Source organism: Hipposideros armiger, unplaced genomic scaffold (assembly GCF_001890085.2).
Source record: "Hipposideros armiger isolate ML-2016 unplaced genomic scaffold, ASM189008v1 scaffold_280, whole genome shotgun sequence".
Lineage (NCBI taxonomy): Eukaryota > Metazoa > Chordata > Mammalia > Chiroptera > Hipposideridae > Hipposideros > Hipposideros armiger.
Window position 1 is genome coordinate 510,318 of NW_017731630.1, and position 17,883 is coordinate 528,200.

General features: G+C 61.6%; 3 protein-coding genes across 3 annotated transcripts; 1 reads left to right on the plus strand and 2 right to left on the minus strand.

Annotated features, from left to right (window-relative positions):
• Positions 1 to 1,651: 1,651 nt before the first annotated feature.
• LOC109390809 (ly6/PLAUR domain-containing protein 2-like) lies at positions 1,652 to 6,132 on the plus strand. Its single transcript, XM_019657759.1, has 3 exons — positions 1,652 to 1,905; positions 2,478 to 2,597; positions 2,854 to 6,132. The coding sequence occupies exons 1-3, from the start codon at positions 1,848 to 1,850 to the stop codon at positions 3,057 to 3,059; spliced, it is 384 nt and encodes a 127-aa protein (XP_019513304.1). The 5' UTR covers positions 1,652 to 1,847; the 3' UTR covers positions 3,060 to 6,132.
• A 1,074-nt stretch (positions 6,133 to 7,206) lies between these two features.
• THEM6 (thioesterase superfamily member 6) lies at positions 7,207 to 12,986 on the minus strand. The gene is made up of 2 exons (XM_019657764.1): positions 9,950 to 12,986; positions 7,207 to 7,728 (listed from the first exon to the last, which is right to left on the minus strand). The coding sequence occupies exons 1-2, from the start codon at positions 10,460 to 10,462 to the stop codon at positions 7,615 to 7,617; spliced, it is 627 nt and encodes a 208-aa protein (XP_019513309.1). The 5' UTR covers positions 10,463 to 12,986; the 3' UTR covers positions 7,207 to 7,614.
• A 973-nt stretch (positions 12,987 to 13,959) lies between these two features.
• On the minus strand, positions 13,960 to 16,099 carry PSCA (prostate stem cell antigen). Its single transcript, XM_019657771.1, has 3 exons — positions 16,048 to 16,099; positions 14,850 to 14,957; positions 13,960 to 14,177 (listed from the first exon to the last, which is right to left on the minus strand). Exons 1-3 carry the CDS (start codon positions 16,097 to 16,099, stop codon positions 13,960 to 13,962), a joined length of 378 nt encoding a protein of 125 aa, XP_019513316.1.
• Between the last annotated feature and the right edge of the window lie 1,784 nt (positions 16,100 to 17,883).

Below are 17,883 nucleotides of genomic sequence, written 5' to 3' on the forward strand. Positions count from 1 at the left end.
GCGCACAGGCACCCTAGACAGAGCCTGCCCAGACTCAGGCTGGGCCTCACTCCTCCCACCCTCAGAAGACAGCTGCAACTTTGCAGAAAGGTTCAGCCTGAGTCACTCTGGGGTGTTCAGGCAGAAATTCTGTTGGGTTGTCGGAAAAGTCATGACGTATTTTTGCAACGAAAAACAGAAAAATACGTCATGACTTTTCCGACAACCCAACAGGAGAAGCGAATGCCTGGGCACCAGGTGTGTGCTCTAGACGGAAAGTACGTTCAGGCCCCTTGGGCCTAAGAAAGGAAAGAATTGGTTTGGGTGGGGCCAAGGAAAAGAAATTGCCTGACCCGGCGAAGGAATGTAGGGTGTGTGTGGTGGGTGTCTAATCCAGTTAGCTCACTTGCATCAATGCCCGATTGCAGCCTGGCAGTGTGGTGAAGTGTGAAACCAGGCAGCTCCCCAAGCCCTCAAGGTGACCTGTCGCAGTCAGCCAGCGGCTGGGAGCTTCTGGTCCCACATCCGCAGTATGTCCCTGCTGGTACCTCCAGAGCTGCAGGGAGGAAAGTTAGATCTACAGGAGTGTCTGACACACGCTGGGGCCTGAGGGAAAACTAGGTGCCTGTACCCACCCTGAGCGAAGCCCAGATCCCAGATGTGCTGATCCCTGATCCGCCAGGAAAGCCTGAAGGAAAAGCAGAGTCAGAGTCTAGGAGGGGAGCAGATATGCAGTCGGGTGGGGTGCAGTGGGGTCCCGAGTGAGTCTGGGCACAGCCCAGCAAGACGGTGGCTTTGACTACGCTGCGAGAGGCCCCAGAGTTTGAGAAGCCCCTCCCAGGGTTTGCTCTGGCAGCTGCTGTGGGGCTTGGCGGAGGGATGACAGAGTCACTGGAGGGTATGCCCTGGGGAGGCTGCACCGTGTGTGTGTGTGCGCACGCGCGTGTGCGTGTGTGTGTGTGTGTGTGTGTGGGGTGTACGGAAGCCGTGGCTGGAGCCAGGCTTCAATCATCAGCCTCACGTTCACCTCTCTCCCGCCTGAGCCTTGGCCAAGGGCCTTCCCGTCAACTTCTGGACCTGCAGTGGGGCCAGGTGAGCCCTGCCTGAGGGGCAGCCCCATTGGCCCCATTAGAGGTCAAGGTGAACACTGGGAGTAATGTCCCCAAGGCGACCCTGCCTCCTCCCCACCCCCACTCTCCATCCAAGACCTTTTTGTTGACCCAGCACTTTTCCCGGCTGTCTCCTTAAGCCTCTGAGCATGCGTGGATGAACGTCCAGCCAGCCATCTGCCCCCATCACTCCAAACTGTGCCCCCACCCCTGTGATCACCTCAAAGGAGCTGGGAGGTAGGACCCCAGCACCCTTGGAGAACTTGAACCCAGAGCCACTAGACTGAGTCTGTCCTGCAGATAGAAGTGGAGACCCAAGGCAGGAGGGTGCCTGAAGGAGGCAGCAGTCAGGAGGCGGGAGAGCCCCCACCCCCTGCCATTCTGGGGGGACCTTCCAGGCACAGGGGTCCCAGGTGGAGGGGAGAAGGTCAAGGGCCCCAGGGGGACTTACAGAAGGAATGAGGAACCCCAAAGCCTAAGAGGGCGGTCACAAGGGGCGGGAAAGGGCCCCAGCCTGTGGGATGTGGAAGAATGCAAGAATGCGGAAGCGAGCGGGTTGGGGAGGTGAAGTGCCTACAAAGGAACGGGGAGTCCAGGTGGAGGCGCGAGGGGCAGAGCTGGGTGTGCCGCCCACTGGAAACCCCATCTCGTTAACCTGCTGGCTGACTAGTCAGTTGGGTGGCTGTGCTGGTGTTTGCTGTCCCTGCCTGTCAGGCCAAAGGCAGACACAGAGTGGAGTGGAGGTGCAAGGACTGGGCCATGCTGAGGACACGGCTGGCACTGCTGGCACTGGTGCTGGCTTCCTGCAGCGAGCCTGGTGAGGGGCAAGGGACAGGTGGGAGGGGTCACTTGGGTGCCTGGGGTGGGACAGGGAGTGGAGGACAGCAAGGAGGCTGAGGGGGTGCTGGCGGTCTCCCTGGTGTGAGGACAGCGAGAAGAGATGAAGACTGGGTGGGGCAGGACAGACGGGGCACTAGGACAGATGGTGCCCTTGGCATGAGTGGGGGTAAAGGGGGGAGGGGAGAGGTGTGGCGAGAGGGGGCTGACCCCCAGGGCTGAGGTTGCCTGGGAGGGATGGGGTCACCAGCCAAGGCCCTGGGTGCCAGCTGGGGAGCTCGGGGCCATGGGAAGTGTTTTCAGCTCAGGGCGAGAATCCGGCTCCCTGGTTGGGGCCGTGGTGCAGGTCTCAGGTGGTGCCTTGGGAAGACCAGGGAAGTGCTGGGGGCTGGAGTGGATGCAAACCAAGACATACGGAGGGGGGCAAGGGTCTGAGAAAACTGGGGGAGACGCCCCAGCCCCTCAGGTGGCGTTGTCCCCCTGAAACCTGGGCCTCCAGGACAGAAGGTTTGGGAGTGGCAGGGCCTGCCTGAGTCACCCCTTCTTGCCCAGTGGTGGCCCTGCAATGCTTCACCTGTCATGAGCCCAGCAAACTGTCTAGCTGCGTCACTATCACCTCCTGCAAGACCAATGAAACCATGTGCAAAACCACGATCTACTCCCTGGAGACAGGTCAGCGGACGCTGGGCGGGCTGCGGTCCCTGGGGTAGAGCGGCCTCCACTGGCCAGCTCGGGCCCCCCAAGGAGGAACCCCTGTGCAGGTCACCACTGGCCCTGGCACGTAGTAGGCACTCAGCCGGTGTTGGTGGAAAGGAGGGACTGGATCATGGGGGGATTGAGACCGGGCTGGGACCCCACAGTGGGTTCTGCACCGTGTGCGAGGCCAGGACCACCTAGCCAGCCTGACGCTGGTGCCCCGTGCCCACAGTGTATCCCTTCCTGGGGGACGTCACGGTGACCAAGTCCTGCGCCAGCAAGTGCGTGCCCTCAGATGTGGACGGCATTGGCCTGACGCGGCCCGTGCTCTGCTGTAACACGGAGCTGTGCAATTTGGACGGGGCGCCGGCCCTGGGCAGCCCCCATGGCCTGGCCCTCACCCTTACACTCACCTCCCTCCTGAGCCTCCAGCTCTAGAGCCCACCCCCACCCCCACCCCATGCAGCCCCTCCTGCCTTTGAAGAAGCTGGCCCACCTGCACCAGGCCTCCTGTCTCCTTCCCGGGCTCGGACCTGTCCACTGGGGTGGAGGGCTTCTACCTGCGTCTCTGGTGCTGTCATCTTAGGCCTGTGTCCCCCTCAGCCCCTCCACCTCCCCGTCTACTTCTGCCCAGTCTCCCATGCCCTCTGCAGCTGTCTCTCATGTGTGTCACTGTCCCCACCTGCCTCCCTTGTCTTCCTGTGGTAAGCGAGGACAGTCACTGGGTCTGGGATGACACCCACACAGACCAGGCAGCACTCTGCACTCTGGGCCCTCAGGGGCTGCGGAGGCCTGACTGGGGCGGGGCAGGAATGGGACCCCATGTGCAGAGGGAGCACCACACCTACCAGGGTAGGGTCACGGGTGGCTTCTCAGGGGAGGGGGCATTAGGGCAGGGCCTTGAATGGCAGAGAGATTGGTTAGGTAGAGGGGGACGTGCCAGGCCACGCAGGCCAGTCCAGGCAGGCCAAGAGTGGCCCAGGATCTGGGGTGGCACCAGGAAGCACCCCACTGCCCATCCACCTGGCCCCTGAGCAAGGCCTTACCCTGTAGTCATGCTGTGGTGATGTGGTCCCCTTGTGACACGTGGCAGAGGGTGCTGACAGGCTGGCGGGGCATCTGTGAGTGTCCACTACTTGCCTACTCCAGGCTCACCCCAGAAAGTCCACCCGGGCCCTGCTCTGAGTGTCCAGGGAAACCCAAGCTCCTGTGCAGAGAGGACCTTCACTCTACCTTGGACTTGGGCCAGCACCACTCTCCAGACCATTTCCCCAGTCACCTGTCCAACAGGCCCCTCGTCCCCAGAGGGCTGCCTGGGCCTGTGTCTGGGTTGACTCGGTGCATATGTGCGCGTATTTACACACGGTCCTACATGGGACTCTAAACACGCAGTAAGGGACCCAGCCCTCCTACCCAGTGCTGGCCCCTCCCAGGGCTGCCTGAGGGAGGCGGGAAGCGGGGAGGGCAGGAGACAGGCCCCAGCCTGACCAGGGGTTACTTGGCAGAGGCCCTTTGTCCACTCTGAGACCTGCCCCTTCCTGCTCTGGCAGCTTCTCTAGGCCCCTGGGTGAGTCGGTCTTCTGGGTCCTGGGAGGGGCACTCAGCATTTCCAGCCAAGCGGAGACAGGGCTGGGTAGCCTTCCTTCTAGCATGGCAGGGGTCCCCTAACCCACAGCCCTGAGTCCAGAGAGCCCCTTAGCTGTCAGTTATCACCCCTTCATGGATTTCCTGCTCCTGGATGGAGAGAGGGAGCAGCCGGGACCTGAAGCAGGTCTCTCCCGGGGCGAGGGACTCACGGCCAGGCACCACTGAGTGGCACCCCATGCCACTGCGCAGAGACTGGTGGCCTAGGAGGCCCCTTATCCCTGGGACCCCAGGAACTCCACACCTCTGCTTCCTATGGGCAAGGTCTGCAGTCTGAAGGGCTCTGTGGTCCTGAGCCAGCTCCCAAGAGGGGCAGGACCCTCACAGCCCAGTGACCTCCACCGCTGGCCCTTGAGTACACCCATGTGTCCAGCACAGATCGACTGCATAGCACGGCCACCATCCGCCCGGAGAGGGCAGACCAAGGGCAGGTGCTGTCTTGGACTGTCCTGTGAGGCTGACTCTGAGCTTTGACTCGGGCAAGGGGGTGAACAGTCCTCAGTCACCCATCACGCTCCTCACCTGCAATGTGGAGTCACTTGGCCTTCGCGCCTCAACAGACACACCCGACAGGGAAGGCTGTGGGCCCCCTCCCGGCCGCTGCTCCCACCTGGAGTGCCCTTCCTGCCAACCCTCGCCTTCTCTGCTCCTGACACTTTCCAGGCAGCCTCCCCTTACAGTACCCAGTGTTTCCCATCCTTGCACCCAGACCAGCCTGTCTCAGCACGCCCAGCCGGTCACCACCACTCCACGTCTACCTCCACTGACCCCCACTTGCTAGGTTTCATAGCCGCCCTCGGGCACACAATCCTCTGCCTGGTCTACAGATGAAAGCAAGTGTGTGTGTGTGTGTGGGCGGGGTGCAGGGTCAGTGGCTCGTGAGCACACCCAGTCACAGGGCACAGGCCTCCAAAGGGCCGCCTCTGCTGCCATACCCACGCTGGCACACGCGGCCCTACTGATTTATAGTAACCAGTCTCCCTTTGCAAACCACCACCTCCTCGTGTTTCCTTGCAACCCTCCCGCAGTCCCGTACAACTTGCCTCAGCCCACAAGGCCAGGTCACTTCTGCTCTCAGGCTGCCCTGGGAGGTGGACGCAGCCTGGACAGCACTGGCTGCAAACCACTGACCTGCCATGCAACCCTGGCCAGGCCACGTCGCCCCTCCCGCCCCTCTTCTCCAACACTGAACGCCTGTTGCAAACCCAACTGTTTCCAACTGTCCATTCTTTCCCAGGCCTGAGCTGGGACCTCCCGGGCTGGTGGTCAGAGCACGGGCATGGCCCATACCCCCATCACTTCACCTGCTTTATGTTCTGCCCTCTTCAAGGGGCCTGCAGAATGGCCCTTACACTTGAAACGCCCCCCCCCCCGGAGCCCGGAGGCCCAGACCCAGAGAGTCTGGGGTGTGACCTCCCAAGCATTCCTGAGGATCATGGGACTTGACCCTGGGAACGAACTGGAAACTTGGGCCAGGCATCCACAGACAGGTCGGCAAGGTTCAAGGGCTGGGGATGAGGAGAGGGCCAGGAGCTGGAAGGGGGCTGAAGCAACCCATGTTCTGTGGAATGGGGACAAGTCCTGTCCTGCCAGCCTGGTCCCTAAGTTCACCAAAGCCCAAGCCTGAACTGCCCCCATGCCAGAACACACCCCAGTGAGTGTCTGCTGCTTCCCTGGGGGCCAGGGCTTCAAAATGAGGTCCTCCCCAGGCACACTCACATTTAAGACCCTTTAATCTTGGGCTTTCTTGAAATAAAAGAGCAACGCTACAGCTTTCCCATGGTGGCTTAAGGCAGGCGACTGTGTGTGGACAGGTGAGGAGTCGGTGTTGCTGTGCTCCTGGCTAGCTGGTGGTGGGCTTCCTGGAGGGGGTGGCAAGGAGGCAGTTCCGGGCCCCAGTTGCTCTGGCCTGCCCTGTGGGCCGGTGGGGCAGGTGCAGGGGCACAAGCAGGTGGCCACACACGTGCGTGGCGGCAGTCACACCTCCGGAGCTCTGAGCCCAGTGTGCCCAGCCAGCCAGGGAGCTGAAGCCATCGGGCAGAGCCCAGGCTGGAGCTTTCTTGCTCACTGAGGCTCTGGGCCACAGCCTGCTTCTACAGGCCTCCCTTTTCCAGCTGGAAAGAGAGGGATTAGGCTGGAGTGGGCGAATGCGGCCGGTGACTCCATCACGGAGCCCCGAGAGCAGCTGCCAGGACAGGCCACTGGAGCAAAGCCAAGACCCCTCCCCAGTCCATCTAGAGAGGCAGCCCCTCAGAGTAGGAAGGAAAAATCTCCAGCAGGATAAGATGTGAGGCAAGGACAGCCCAACGGGAGGGTCAGAGAGGGCAGGGCCCCACCCAGGGTCACACAGCACAGTCCTATGGGCACTGAGGGATGCAGAGGCGAGGCTGGGGTGCAGAGAGCACCCTGGCAGAATCCTACTCCCTCCTTGGCAGCAACTCCTGACTCGGATACCCCTAACCACAGGAAGCTCACCACCTCCACAGGAGCCCCATGCCGCCTGACTTGCACGCACAGCCTCCAGCCACAAGTTTCAGCTGCAAGCTGTCCCCACTCCAGGAGAGCCCAGGTAGCCAGGCCTCCCTCCTAAGTACCCTTCAGTCAGTCGGCCTGGTCTCCTGACATTCCAGACTCTGCCCAGGGTCTGCCCCTCCCTCACAGGCACAAAGCCATCTGCCTTGAGGTGCTGGCAGTTCCTTGCATCATGCCCCAGCCCTGCCCCCAGGACGGCTCTGGCGTCACCCCTGGCACCCCCCATGCAGCTCCAACTGCGGGCTCTGCTGTTCAGGGTGGCTCTAGATCAGCGGCTCTCAACCTGTGGGTCGCGACCCCTTTGGGGGTCGCCTAAGACCATCGGAAAACAAAAAGATATTTACATTACGATTCATAACAGTAGCAAAATTACAGTTATAGAATAGCAACGAAAATAATTTTATGGTTGGGGGTCACCACAACATGAGGAGCTGTATTAAGGGGTCGCGGCCTTAGGAAGGTTGAGAACCGCTGCTCTAGATGGTCCCTGTTCTCCAAGCACTCTATACTTGGGCCCTCCCCACCCTGCAGCCCACATGCCAAGGGCCACCCACTGTGCCCATCATTTCCACCCTGAGGACAGAGACAGATCAGGGTGCCCATGTCACCCCATCCCATGCTCAGTGTAGGGAGGGGCATCACTAACGGGGAAGGGGAAGGGAGGCTGAGCAGGTGAAGGGGGCTGAGTTGTCACAAGGCCACTCCAGCTGGGAAAGAGCCCACCCTGGCCAGCCCGCTCTGCATTCTCTGCCCCCTGGCAGGTGGGGACGGGTGCGCAACTGCCCCCAGGTCAAGGCTGGCAGGCAGGGAGTGGTGGTCACTGGTCCTTGACGGCGTCTTCGAAGCCATTCTCAGCCCGGAGCAGCTGGCTGCTGGCCTTGTTGTAGCCAATCCAGAGCAGTAGGTCTTCCGGCAGCTCGGGGGGCTCCACCTGTAGGGGGCAGAGGCGAGTGAGGCTCCCACAGGCCCCCCACTGCCACGGGGACGAGCAGAGCTTCAGGGAGAGGCAGCCAGCACGGCTACAGCCTTCACACCTCTGGGCCTCTGCTGATGCTATTCCCTTGTACGAAGGCAATTCCCCAGGCCCAGGCGTCCTCCTCCTCTCCCAGGCGTCCCCCTACCCTCCTGGGCCCTTGGTGTTTACATTTCCTCCATCCTAGCTCTCAAGACGCCACCCTCCTTTATCAGGCCTTTCTCCCGTACAGAGCCATGCCTGAGCCCTCCGTGTATCCCCAGAACCCAGGTAAAAACCTCCGAGGCCAGCTGGTTGGAGAGGGGTGCAGGAGACAGGGGGACCCAGAGGGAGCTAGAAGCCTGCAGAGTCAGACTGAACAGGGGGTGCAGGGGTGGCGAGGTGGCCGTCAGAGCTGCTTTGCCGGGAGAGTGTTGGACAGGGGCTTGTGTGAGCCCCGCTCTTTCTGGACTTGTCCCCAGGTCAGCTCTGGGCATGACCATGGCGTTCCCAACCCTGCTCCCTCAGCCACACCAGCCGCCTGCCTGCGTGCGGGGCCACCGTTTTGTGATGGAGTGGCAGGTGAGATGCTGGGCTAGGCCTGAGGGGTGAGAAGCCTTGCAGACAGGTCTTGAGAGTTCCCAGGGTTGAGGCGAAAGCCCCAGGAGAATGCCCACCCACTCGGGCATTGAGGAGGCCGGGCAAAGGTGCTCAGAGCTGGAGCCCCAGCCTTCCCTGTAGACAAGGGAGCTGCCCCCATCACAGGGCAAGTCTGGGCCTGGGCTCTGCTCCATGTCCAGGCCTGACTGTCGGGAGCACTCTCCTCCCAGCCCAGCTCTGCCCGGAAGACCACCCTGGCCCACACCAGGCTTTCAGCATCGGGTCCCCTGGGCACTAGACTCAGCCTGCCCCAAACGAAACCCGAGGGTCCATCTGGGACTCCCTGACCCAGGGGCTCAGGCTGGAAACCCGGGCAACTCCAGGCTATCCCCTGACCCTCCAGTCTATGGCGGGGTGTTCTTGAGGTGTCCCTGCCCTGTCATGTTGTCACCCCCTCATCCCTCACGTGGATCTCGTCCATCGGCCCCAGAGACCCTCCCTTGCAGCAAAGCTGCCTTGGTTCCCCTCCCTTCTGCCTGTGGTCCCAGCTCTCGGCCCATCGATTTACACCTCGATGGCCAGTCACTGTCCCAGTCCTGGCTTCTTGACACATGAAGGGGCACTTAGAGTATCTCCGTCCCTACAGGGATGGGGGCAGACCCAGGCCCTTTGAAGGTGTTCCTGGCTCAACAGAGACAGGAAACCAGGGAGCTGTGCCTGTGACCTGCTGTGCAGCATCAAGCAGTTCCCATCACCTCTCTGAGCCTCAGTTTCCCCACCTCTGATACGGGGAAAGGCTGGCTCCTTCCAAATAAGGTGAGGCTGTGTCCCTCCTCTGCTCAGGAGGTGCCTATCCATGGCTACAGAGGGCAGCGCCCTGCCTGAGGGCACTAAGGGGTTGGGACAGGCCCCGGCTTGGGTATGGAAACTCCAGGCATATTTTCAAGACCCCGTCTGCAGCAGGAGCCTGCCCTAGCAACCACTACCGCAGCGATGTCCTAGCAGTCCCCAGAGCCTGGTTGCCATGCTGTGGTAGCCAGCTGTGCTGTGCTGGGCGGGGCCTTGAGCCCCAGACAGCGCTGTGGCCTCTTCAACTGGAAAAAGCAAACCCAGGTGATGGCGACCCAGCCCCTTAGCTCTCAGCTGTGTTTACAGGGGTCTCAGGTTCTTCAGAACTCCCAGCAACCTCCTTTCACTGGCACCACCCCACCCCACACACACCCTATGTTCAGAACCAAGGCCAAGAGAGGGTGGCTCCACACTCCAGGCCACACAGCGGTACCAGGGCTTAGATTACTGAGAGAGGCCTGGTCTGGGCTTCCCTGTTCTGGAAAAGGTGGCCTGTGGGGCATGGATCCTTGACGGGCCAGGTTAAGAAGTGGCAGGAGGGGAGCATGCAAAGTCCAGTTATGGAGAGTTCATTCGGGGACCCAGAGAGCTCCCAAAAAGAAAAGCATCAGTGAAGGAGGCCCCGAGCCCAAAGGAAAGGACTGGGATGGTGCGCGGTAGGACAGGAGCACTCCAAGGGAGTGGGCCTTTTCCAGGAGTCCTCAGGGCCGCGCGGGGGGCTTGCATCCGGGGCGGGGGGGGGGGCGCTCACCCTGCGCTTGCACAGATGCTGCACGACGCGCTCCGGAGAGGTGCCCAGCACGTGCTGGCGGAAGCGCAGCAGAGCGCACACGAAGCCGTCGCGCAGACTGTTAAAGCGCGCCTCCAAGTAGAAGGCACGGTCGTCCCAGCCCAGCAGGCGGGTGCGCACCTCGAAGGGCTCGAGCAGGCGCAGAGAGCGGCGGTAGCGCACGCAAGAGGCGGCCAGCACAGAATGCGCCCCGAGTTCGCGTAGCGCCCCGAGGATGCCGCAGCGGGTCAGGTGCGCGACGCGCGCCACGTCAGCCTCGCGCAGGTAGCGCGCGTTGTTCATGTGCAGCAGCAGGTCCAAGTCCGAAGGCAGCACGCGTCCGACATAGCTGGAATCGGCGAGCAGGTCTAGAATGCGCGGCTGCAGCAGGTGCGCGCGCAGCACGGCGCACGGGACACGCACCAGGTACCATCCGTCCAGCAGCGCGAAGTAGGCAAGCGCCAGCGCCAGCAGCGCCACGAGCAGCCCCAGCATCGCGGCGGAGTCTGTGACGCTGGTGCCAGCCGGTGCGTGCTGCGCTGCTGCCTGTCAGCCCCGGAACCCGCGAGCGCTGCACAGCCGGAGCGAACCACCTCGCGAAGCCGGTAGAGGGGGCAATGTGTCTGCGGCTGCAGGAGCTGTAGGCCTCTCTCAGCCTCGGGTTCCCCTCTGCCCTCAGTGGTCCGTCCCGCCCCGTCGCCGGCGCGGTTTTGGCTTTCCCCCGGAGGGCGGGGCACAGGATCGCGCTCGGAGCGCCACAGCGGCATCTGGCGGTCTGGCTCCGCGTTGCAGGCGCAGGAGCGCCCGGGGTCGCCCCCAGTCTCCACCCTCGCCAGGAGCGCCAGCCCCACGCGTCTACCCTGGGCCTTGAAGACTCGGACTGGCCTTGGAGATTCAGGCCCTGATCTGAGCAGAGTCAAAGGCTCCAGCACTTGCTCGGCCCAGGCGGGACTTTGTAAGAGAAATAGTGTACACAGCGGGTCCCCTGGGACGCTGCTTGGAGACTCGATTGGAAACGGACCCTCCTCTGCTCCTGAACCTGCAGAGGCTCGCCGCTTTCGCAGGGCGACAGCCCTAATGCGTATGCTGCAGATTTAGGACGCATCACAACCTGACCCCAATACGCCTTTCAGTCCCAGTTTGTAGCTTCATTACTCCTCCCCACCCACACCCACCCCTACCCCCCAAAGATCCTGATCACCTCAAGCTCATCCCCAAGCATTGCCACCCTTTGCCCTTTAGAAACCGGAACAAATAACTTGTGGGGTGGAGGAGGGGAGGTGGTGAATGTCAGTGACTCAGCAGTAGAGTCAAAGATGTCTTGAACTTGGGACTCGGCCCAGCAGACCGTAGCACACCCACGGGTGTCCTGTCCCTCTTCTTTACCAGGCTGGGGAGGAAAAGCCCAGAGAAGACCAGGCCAGCTCTTCCAGCTAGACCCCAGGGTTCTCAAATGACAGCGTCTGCCAGTGACCCAGAGGCGGCTTTCTTAGGTCTGGGCTGGAGTCCTGGAGTGGGGCGCGGTGGTGGTTAAGGAGCTCCTGAGTGCTTGCTGTGCCGTCTGGGGTTATCTCTGAGAACGCATCCGGTGGCAGCTGGGCCGGTATACAACTGGGTTTTAGTCCAGTCCACACTGGGCCTGGGATCAGGTGGCAGGGTTCTTGACCTCCGTCTCAAAGGGGGAGCTTTCCCGGCAGCCCTGTGCCACCGTCCAAAGCTAGGGCTGGGCAGCTGCACGGGCATCGGTCACCATCAGGCAGAGACTGTGTTCTTTGCTTTTCTGACTTTGCTTCTGGGGCCAGCAGTTGGAAAGAGTGGGATTTGGACTTTCCTGGGTCCCTGGATCCACTCGCATAATTCCAGGGACAGGGAGCTCAGTTTCTGGCAGGGCAGGTCCAGCTGCCCAAGAAGAGCCTTCTCCACAGTTACTAACGCTCGTCTGTAATGCTCTGCTGCCATGGCTTGGCTCAGAGTTGTGTGTCCAGGATGGGAACTGGAAGGACATGTCAGTCTCTTTGTCCCCCTTGTCTGCCGCTCTGAGAGTGCAGCCTCTTGGTCATCCACCTTGTCCCATCTTCCAGGGGAGGGGCCTGCAGCTGGAGGTCCTGCTCTGGAGATATCAGTGAAGGCCTGGCCCCTCCTCCTCACAGCCTGTGCTCTGCCTCCTTGCTTCCTTCTGAGCTTTTGCTGTCCACGCTGCCTCCCAACACACACACAAAAAGCACACACGATTCCCTCTGCCAGGGGACCCTCCTGGCTTAGAGCTTCTGAGCCCGAGGAACCGAGTGTAGCCTCAGTCTAGCCCCAGGTCCTGTGCCACCCTCTGGCTGATGGGCCTGAAGCTGTGCCGGGGGCCCCCAGAAAGCAAAGGCCCAGCCCTGGCCCCTGGACCTGGATGAGGGCCAAGCCAGGTCTGTGCTGAACGTGCCCTGGGCCCCAGAGAGGCGACCATAGGAGAGGCCGGAGCCCAGAGCTCCCCTACAGGAGCCAGGCAGGCAGGACAGGCCCCGGAGTTGGTGGGGGATGGGGGGAACCGTCAACACTCGGGGGTCGCTTGGGTGCTGGCATAAAGAACTCTAGCCTCCTGATGTTGCCACCCGGGGACCCGGTGTCCAAGAGGAGGGTGGCAAACCTCCTGAGGACACACACAAGAGAATGCTGGGCTGGATGGGGGTCCCTGGGCCTCTGGCCTAGGTGTGAGTCAGCATCCGGACTCCACCTCACCTCTACCCCAGGGCTCCATGCTGCCTCACCCACCACCAAGTACATGACAAGGGCCAGATGCAGTCCTGTGCAGGTCCCCACCCTGGCACAGGCTGCCCTCCCTCAGCCTGGCACCCTGGGGGGGCGGGGAGGCAGGCTCTTCGCAGAGGGGATTCTGAGGCATGAAAAGGCCTGAGCCATGGCACGGCTCTGGATTCCCTGTGTGTGGGATGCTGGCCATAGGCCCACGGTTACCCCAGAAGGAGCCCCAGGAGGTGTGGGGGACCTTTGGTAAGGAGTCGGGGGAGGCCAGCCAGTCACGGGGGACCCTTTTGTATAGTTTGGATTTCTTACTGTAGTGTAAAACACTTAAAGCCAACAAAATAAAAAATGTAAGTAACAGGGAGTGTCTCTCATGGTAGCAGCCCCTTCCATGAGAAACTTCTGTGCTCTGTGCAGTCTCTGGGCCAGTCTTCACAGTAGTGAGGGCTCATAGGTGAACATCTGAGACTCAGAGAGGTTGAGCAACTTAGTTAAGGCCATACAACGAAAGCTGGGAGTCCCCAGGTACGCTGCCCTGCCTTCTGCAGCAATGTCTTCCCTTCTAGGTGTCAGACATTTACTCCTGCCCAGGCCAGAGTTCCACCCCATGTGGCTACAGCCACCAAGGTGGGTCCAGGTGATGACCCAACACAGCCCTGGACCCCAACCCTGACTCGGATCTGAGGGCGTGCAAGGACAGACGCTCTGTGCGACTGAACAAATAAGCTTTTATTAAGGGTGTACTGTGTGCTGGGGTTGCTGAGCACAATGGTGGGGAGCTGGCCGTGCCTCTAGGCTGTACTCTTGGGGCACCTGGGACCTCACACCCCTCCCTCCAGCTCTGCTTGGTACATTTCATCTCCATCGTTGCAGGGACCCTCCTGAGTGTCTGCTTCATGCTGGGTACGGGGGGCATCACAGGCAGGGCCTGGCTCAGCTAGGGAGGGGGCAGGCCGGGAAGGCTTCCTGGAGGAAGAGGTGCCGGAGTGAGGGTTAAGGGGTGGGTCGGAATATAGGGCAGTGGAGACAGCACTGAGGCCCAGGAGCCAGACAAGCCATATTCAGGCAGGTCCGCATCACTAGAGCCCAGGCTGCAGGGCAGTGGGAGCAGGCGGGAGTCTTGGGAGGGCTGGAAAGGACAGAGGGGCTGTGGCACCCCCAGAGCCAGGGTTCGGGAAGGGCTGTGACTGGGCTGGGCATTTATGAGGAGTGCCCCAGCGTGAGACACAGCTGGGTGCTCCTGGAGCCTACAGCTGGCTCGGACCCCAGAGCAGCAGGCTGAGGACGGTGGTGAGCAGCGGCGGCAGGGTGATGACAACCAGCTGTGGGGCGTGGGCCCCCCCACCGGTGTTGCACAGGTTGGTGGAGCAGCACGTGACATTCCTGTTGCCCAGGTAGTCGTCCTGCAAGCCCTCCTCACAGTGCGAGCTACAGCCCTTGTTGATGATGGTCAGGCCAATAGCACCTGGCAGTGGGGGACCACTGGGCTGGGGCTGGTCCTGGACACTCACCCACCTGGCCTTGCCCCAGCCCTCATGGCCCCCCTCTAATTGAAACTGTAGATCACCCTGGGTCAGCCTCAGGACAACAAGCAGTGTGAGGGCAGGGGCCTGGTCTCATCCAGGTCCCCAAGCCCAGGGCAGCCAGACCTGTGTAATGATTGAGTGAATGTGGAGATGGATGGATGAGTGACGGATGGGGGATGAGTGGATAGATGGGTTAGTGAATGAGCAATGGGTGAGGGAGTGTATGAACGGATGAGTGATGGTGGGGGATGGGTGGATGGATGGATGGGTGAGGGGATGGATGGATGCGTGAAGAATGGATTGGGGGATGCATGGATGAATGCATGGATGATAAATGGATGAGTGGTGGATGGGGGCATGGGAAGCTGAGCACCTGTGTCTGTGTCTATGTGTGGATAGATGAACAAGTGGGCAGATGACAGGTGGCCAGAAGGATGCACAGTTCAGCTCAGTGGCAGAGACCCAAGCCCAGGTTCTTTGGATTCCTGCTGGTGGAGGGAAGGCACAGGGAGTCTAAGGGGTGGCACAAGAGGTAGGGCAGGCCCACATCCCACCCAGGGAGACTCTGGGCAGGGTCACCAGGAAGACTAGGGGGCAGCAGGGCCACTCACGGATGCGCTCGGTCTGGCACTGGGTCTCCGAGAGGGTGCAGTTCTGCACTTGCTTGCAGTCCTCATTGTCCATCGTGGCCTTGCAGTAGTAGCACTGCAGGGCGGTGCCTGGAGGTGGGGAGGGGCTCAGAGGCTGCCACACTTGCCGTCCCACGGGGTGGGAGGAAGACCCCCCTTTTCTCATCTGCCACAGGGACAGAGACAGACTGTCAGACGCCCTCCAGGAGCTGGGAATGTGCAGGACACAAGAGCCTGTCCTGCCCCTTACCTGAACGCCCCTCACCAGGCGGCACGGCCATGATCCAAACCCACCCAGATGGCCTCTCTGCCTACTTCCTGTCACAGCACCTGGAATCCACCTTTAGTGCCCAGCCCACCCCTTAGGATTTTAAAGCTCTGATACAATGCCTGTGCTCCTTAGAGGGAAGGGGCTGAGAAGCCCCGTGTGGGTACTGGCTGACCTCCGCTGGCAGCAGCCTGCTGGACTCCGGGCCATTCCCAGAACTGCACATGCCTCCAGGCACCGACGCCCTCCCGTCCTTGTCCCCAACAGCCTGTGCAAGCCCAGCCGGCCTCCCAGCCCCTCCAAGCCTCCCCGGTGCTGTGAGATCACGGGTGGGCCCCACTGGGTCCTGTTCTGTCCCTCGAGGTAGTGGCCTCGGCTGTCGTGGTAGTTGTCTCCTCTGGTCAAAACAGTGATGGAGCTGGGACCTAAGGCACCCGAGTGCAAACAGGCTCCGTGCTGCCAGCCTTGTGCTCAGGCACTACACACAGGCCGAACCCCAGTGGCCTTGGGGGCCACTGTCATGATCCCCACTTTCCAGAAGAGAAGCTGAGGCTCTGAGTGGTTCAGTGACCACCCAGGGACCCTGGGCCCGGAGAGAACGAGCCAGGCCTGGAGGTGAGACGGAAGCCTGGCCCTGCTCCAGTGATGACGGGGAGAAACCTGGGCTGCCTGGCCTGCCTGTCTCAGGAGCAGCTCGGGGTAGCGATCTGGCGAATGGTTTCTGCATCTGGGCTGTACTAAGAGCTGCCCCGGAGGGGACACGGTCCAGGTGAAAGCCCTTCCTTCCCCCACCTCCCTTCTCCCTGTCCCTCCGCCCTCCTCCTCTTCTTTCTACCCCTCTGGCCTCCCTCCAATGCCCCCACCCCAGCTCTGCTCCCCTGGCCCTGCCCCCGTGGCTGGCTGGGGTCTCACCGGGCTGCAGGGCCAAGCCAGCAGCCAGCAGGGCGACAAGGACAGCCTTCATGGTCACGGGCAGGCAGTGCGGAGGGGACTTCAGGGTGGCTTTATATCGCTTCGGCCGAAAAGGGGAGGCCCCACTGCTGATTGTCAACAAGGTCGAGTTTCCTGGGGCCAGCAGTGCCTGGGGCTGGGAAGAGTCCAATCTCCAGCTGCCCCTCCAGGGTGTACCCTGTCCAGGGCAGGGGCCACTCTCCCTACACTCAGCCATTTCTCACCCATCCTCAGGATGAGGCCCCAGAACCAACCTCCACCCATGTCAGAGCGGGCAGTATGGCTGGAGAAGGGAGACCACTTTTCATGAGACGCTTTCACTCCTTCAGTCTCTCAGTTAAGGTTGAGAGGCATCTCCCTTGGTCAGCCCCGCTGTGCTTCGTGCAAGAGCCGCGCTGGGGCTCACGGTCCCAAGGGGGGTGACTCGTCTAATCAAATGGCACAGATGTATCAGCACGTACTGAGGTGTGGGCTACAGAGAGGGTGCCACAGGCGGGGGCTGTTCTGGGGAAGTGCCCTGGAAGTTAACAGGGTGCTGGCACAGCCGAGGCGCACAGGTGTGGAGTGTTGAGTGTTGAGTTAAGGCAATGGCCCTACCCCTCGTGACCTTACAATCCCCACGCCATGTGGAACTTCAGCTGCCAAGGCGCGGGGGCAGTGCAGTGCCAGTGGCCTTGGCAGCCGGAGGTGGAAGGGGGTGGGCTGGACAGTCTCTGTCTGGACCCCAGACTCACTCTCCACCCAGCTTTGTGTCCTGGGGTCCTATTAGGATCCCATGGGGCTCCCACTGGCTGGTGAGTGGAAGGCAGGAGGTTCAGAGGTCAGGCCACCCCTGACTGCTGGCATGTGGTGGGAGTGGCTGAGTCACTCTGGCTCTCGGCAGCCTCTGGTAATAAACTGTTCCTTCCTCTCTCCCTCTAAGTCCAGCGGACCAGTGGCTTCCTGCTGCTGTTGGCCTGGGGGCCTTAGTGGTTCCTGTTGTCCTTCTCACCCTGACACTCCTTTTGTAAACAGTCTCCCCATGACTCCTTGGAGTGTCCAACCCTGTGCTGGTGGGTACAGGCGGCGCCCAGTGCTTGTCTGGGGAGGGAGGGGGGGCCACAGACCCCTCCCACCTGGGAGGTCAGCTTCTCTGACCTTCTCCTTGATCCAACCCTGGGAAAGGGCCCTGGGGCATGTTGGGGCGATGAGGATGTTGATGAGGGTGAGCCCCGGGGAAGTAGGCTCCATCTCCCAGCTCAGCTCGCCTGGGCAGTGGGAGGAAGCCAGGGGGCTGGTGGGTCCCTCTCGGGGAGGGGCGGTTCCCATCTTCCCGCCTTGAGCCCTGGATCAAGATGCCATGGCAGTGCGGGCCAGTGGCGTGGGCCAGGGTGACCCGAGACCCAGACCCTGGGACTCGCCGCACCTGAGGTCTCCCCGGCCCAGCTGCCTGCCACCTACCAAGTTGGGCTATTTCCAATGGCGACTGACTCCCCTTTCGTAGGTGAGGACCCTGGGGCTCAGAGAGGACCAGAAACTTGCTTAAGTGTGGCCCCTCCCCCAGGACACCTTCCTCACCCACTGTGCTCACCAGAACTTCCTCTCTAAACACCCCGCTGGGGCCACAGTCCTGTAAGCTCAGGTGCCTCACACAGTAAGTGAAATGTTTGTGACTTCACCATTTCTGAGTGTGGCTGCCTGCCTGCCCGCCCCTCCCCCACACTCACGGCACTCGGGGCGCTCTGGCCTCGGACCTTCCTAATCTGTCCAGCGCCTTGCACCAGCCTGGAACGTTCCTTCCTCAAATATTGACCGGTG